General features: G+C 48.0%; 1 protein-coding gene across 1 annotated transcript in view; it reads left to right on the forward strand.

The window, feature by feature from the left end:
* The window catches only part of LOC109848318 (peptide-N4-(N-acetyl-beta-glucosaminyl)asparagine amidase A-like), a 5334-nt gene extending 5081 nt beyond the window's left edge, over window positions 1-253 (forward strand). Inside the window, exon 2 of the mRNA XM_020417761.1 lies at window positions 1-253. Within this exon, the coding sequence (XP_020273350.1) occupies window positions 1-136 (136 nt within the window). The 3' untranslated portion in view covers window positions 137-253.

Genomic DNA, 3038 nt, shown 5'->3' on the forward strand with positions numbered 1-3038 from the left:
GAACGTCACGTTGCATTTTTACAGAGGAGGGATGTTGGAGGGGAAGAAGAAGGTCGGGGTCACGGCACATCCGACGATCAAGGGGTTGTATCGNATAGGAATGGCTATTTTGGGTGTAGTTTCTGGTTTAAGGTGATGAATGATAGTCACTTGGTGTCCTCGGAGGTGAAGATTCCGATGAACTCGTATAGAGCCGTGCTTGAGATTTTTGTATCTTACCATGGCGAAGATGAGAACTGGTACATGAACCCCCTCCGGGCCACCTACCTCCAAAGCAACCACCACAACCTCTCCTCCGCGCAAGAGCCAACGGGGGCTTCCGCCAACTCCACGCGCATCGATGGCAATACATTGGGCGCCACATCCCTTCGCCGTAATCTACCCAACTCCGTCAACCCTTCTTCTGGTCCCCTGTCTCCTCCTCGGAGCCTTCGACATGCCCACCTACGACATCGACTGTGCCCGCCTTCCTCTCCTCCTGCCTCGACGGCTCCTGCCCACTCCTATCCTTGGCGTCCACGATGCCCTCGCCTTCTGCTCGTCTCTGCCAACCTCCACGTTTGCTCGACGCCCTCTGGTCCGACTCCTGCCAGGCCGGCCCTCATCCAGTACTCCGCCCCCAATGCAAATTTAACCGCAACGCCGAATGGCGCAGCGCTGACGGCCAGTCGGAGATCAACGCTGAAGGCCTCTCCCGATTCATAGGGTGGGTCAGCTCCTCCAAAGGCAATCTCACAACCATCTCCCGTCAAAAACTCAAATTCAAAAGCCAGGTGGAAGTACAGAACCGCGGCGAGATCAAGCGAATCGAGCTCAACAACAAGGGCCGGTCACAGGTTGAGGTGGTGAAGTCCCACCAGACTCTAGCACGAGTGCAGCTGCTGATGGAGGCGCCGCTGCAGGTGCAGACGACGAGCATGACCGCGGCCGGGGGAGCAGTGTTTCAGAAGTCGAGACTGTTTCATCAGTTGGAGGAGATTGTGAACTTAAGCGAGGGTCAGGCGATGACGACGAGCCAGTTGACAGATCGACAGGATGCAGAGGGGTCGGCTTTGATGCACGAGGGGACTCCGGTGTGGGGGAGCGGGACGACGAGGTCGCAGTACAAGTACAGGGATGAGAGTACCTGTTACCTGAGGGCGATTAATACTGCGGGGGGCCTTGTGATGGTGGATACTAAGAGTGCTACTTGTGCAAATATTGCCGAGGCCTAAGAGTTTCGAAAGGTTATTTTTCATTGTTTGGGCTACTTATGAGCGATAGAATAAGAGAATATGATTTTGATTTTGGAGAGAAATGCTTGTAGACTCTTGGTGCATTTTGAGTTTTGAATTGTTGTTGATGAAGGGAATCTGGCAAGGAATCTAGCATGTATTGTTGAATTGGTATTATTCCTATAATTAATTACTTTTCTTACTCATGTAGATTTAACTAGAAATATATATGCAATAGAAGTCATTATCCATGATCCAGATGTCTCCTCAGAATTGTTCCATCTTTTAAACCCGAAATTATGAGACCAGCTATGGGAAAATGATGCATTTATTTTCTACCTCTTTTCTTTTCTTTTATGGTGCTCATGGTATTTGCTTATAGAAGAAATATTAGCTAAAAAAGTGGTACGATGAATAATGTGGCCACTTGAGAAAATCATATAAGATATGCTATAAAACCATTCTAAGCGAAGTACACTCATTGATGTCAGCTATCAAACAGGAATGAGATTAATGGGTAATCCTGAGTTAAGCGAGGGAGCATGTGATGTAGGTTCCCTCATCTCTCTTGAAGTTCAGTCCCTTGTCTGCATAACAAGCTGCAATAACACTCGTTAGAAGACCGAAGTTGGGTTCTCTAGTGGTTCCTCTAACGATCAAGTAAGTATTTGAGCTTAAATGGAGAAGATACCAATGAACTGATAATAGTTCTAAATGTGCAGAAATTGCATACATGCGGCCCTCCTGGGGGATTCAGGTTCCCCTTTGTTAGTAGGCGATGAGCCCATATTTATACCCAATTGAGAGGAGTAAATATGAAACTGTGGCCAAGTCCAGACATGCAACTGAATCGACAGACAACTGACAGGTGCCGGGCGTGGTCGTATGAGTCATCTGTGTGATGACAAGTGGCGGCCACTGGCGAATATGGTCATTCAGGTGGTTAATGCAAAGACTTTTGGGGATTGATGAGCCATAATGACTTTGTTAGAGCATTTAATGTGAGGGCAGACGACTATCGGTGCGGGGTCCGAGAAAACTACCACCTCTTCAACCGTTCGGCTGATGGCCGACATACACCGCATTTTAGTTGGTTACGCAAGTTGTTGGCTGATATAGCGGGCAGAGTGCAGGTTGCTTGTAGAGCTAATCTGGGTCAACCTACAAGTACCGCCTTGTGACCAGTTACGCAAGTTGTCGGCCTATCGAGTCGGCCGTGGGCATAGCTTGAGTCGCCTCGATTTGGGACACGTTTGATTAAGTGCGAGATGGGCGCATATCGGCTTTCCTAGGAGTGATTATTCCTGGGCGATTTGTGGGTAATAACAGTTGGCCTTTTTACTTGGATTCGGTGTAGGCCAGGTCCGAGTGAAATTAGACTGCGGTTTGTCGAGTCATGAGGCACATTAATGGGGGGTGATTGAAAAGTCTTTTCAGATGGGATGTTTCTGACATTAGAGTACAATATTTGGCTGCCGCGCCTCACCCTTTGTCTGATTATGGGCTAATTAAGGCAAGGGGCGCCTCAATTCTGGAGTGGCTGCTTCAAATTTAGGGATTGATCTCCATAGTTGGTTGGGGGAGGAGTCGGCCATTAGGATTCAGACAATTTTTAATTTCTGCGCCTACATATATGGTTGCTGCAATAAGATGGAGATTATTGCTTTAGAAGATTTCTAAACCAAATCGAGGAAAAATTCTGATCATTCATCTTATCCGGCAATTTCTGAAACAGTTCTGATCGCGGCTTACGCTGTTAGAGCTTGACAAGGCTAGTTAGAGAACTTTCACTCCAAGGTGACATTGTCGTAGCTGAGGGCGCTA

This window comes from Asparagus officinalis, chromosome 7, assembly GCF_001876935.1.
Source record: "Asparagus officinalis chromosome 7, Aspof.V1, whole genome shotgun sequence".
In the NCBI taxonomy this organism is placed as follows: domain Eukaryota; kingdom Viridiplantae; phylum Streptophyta; class Magnoliopsida; order Asparagales; family Asparagaceae; genus Asparagus; species Asparagus officinalis.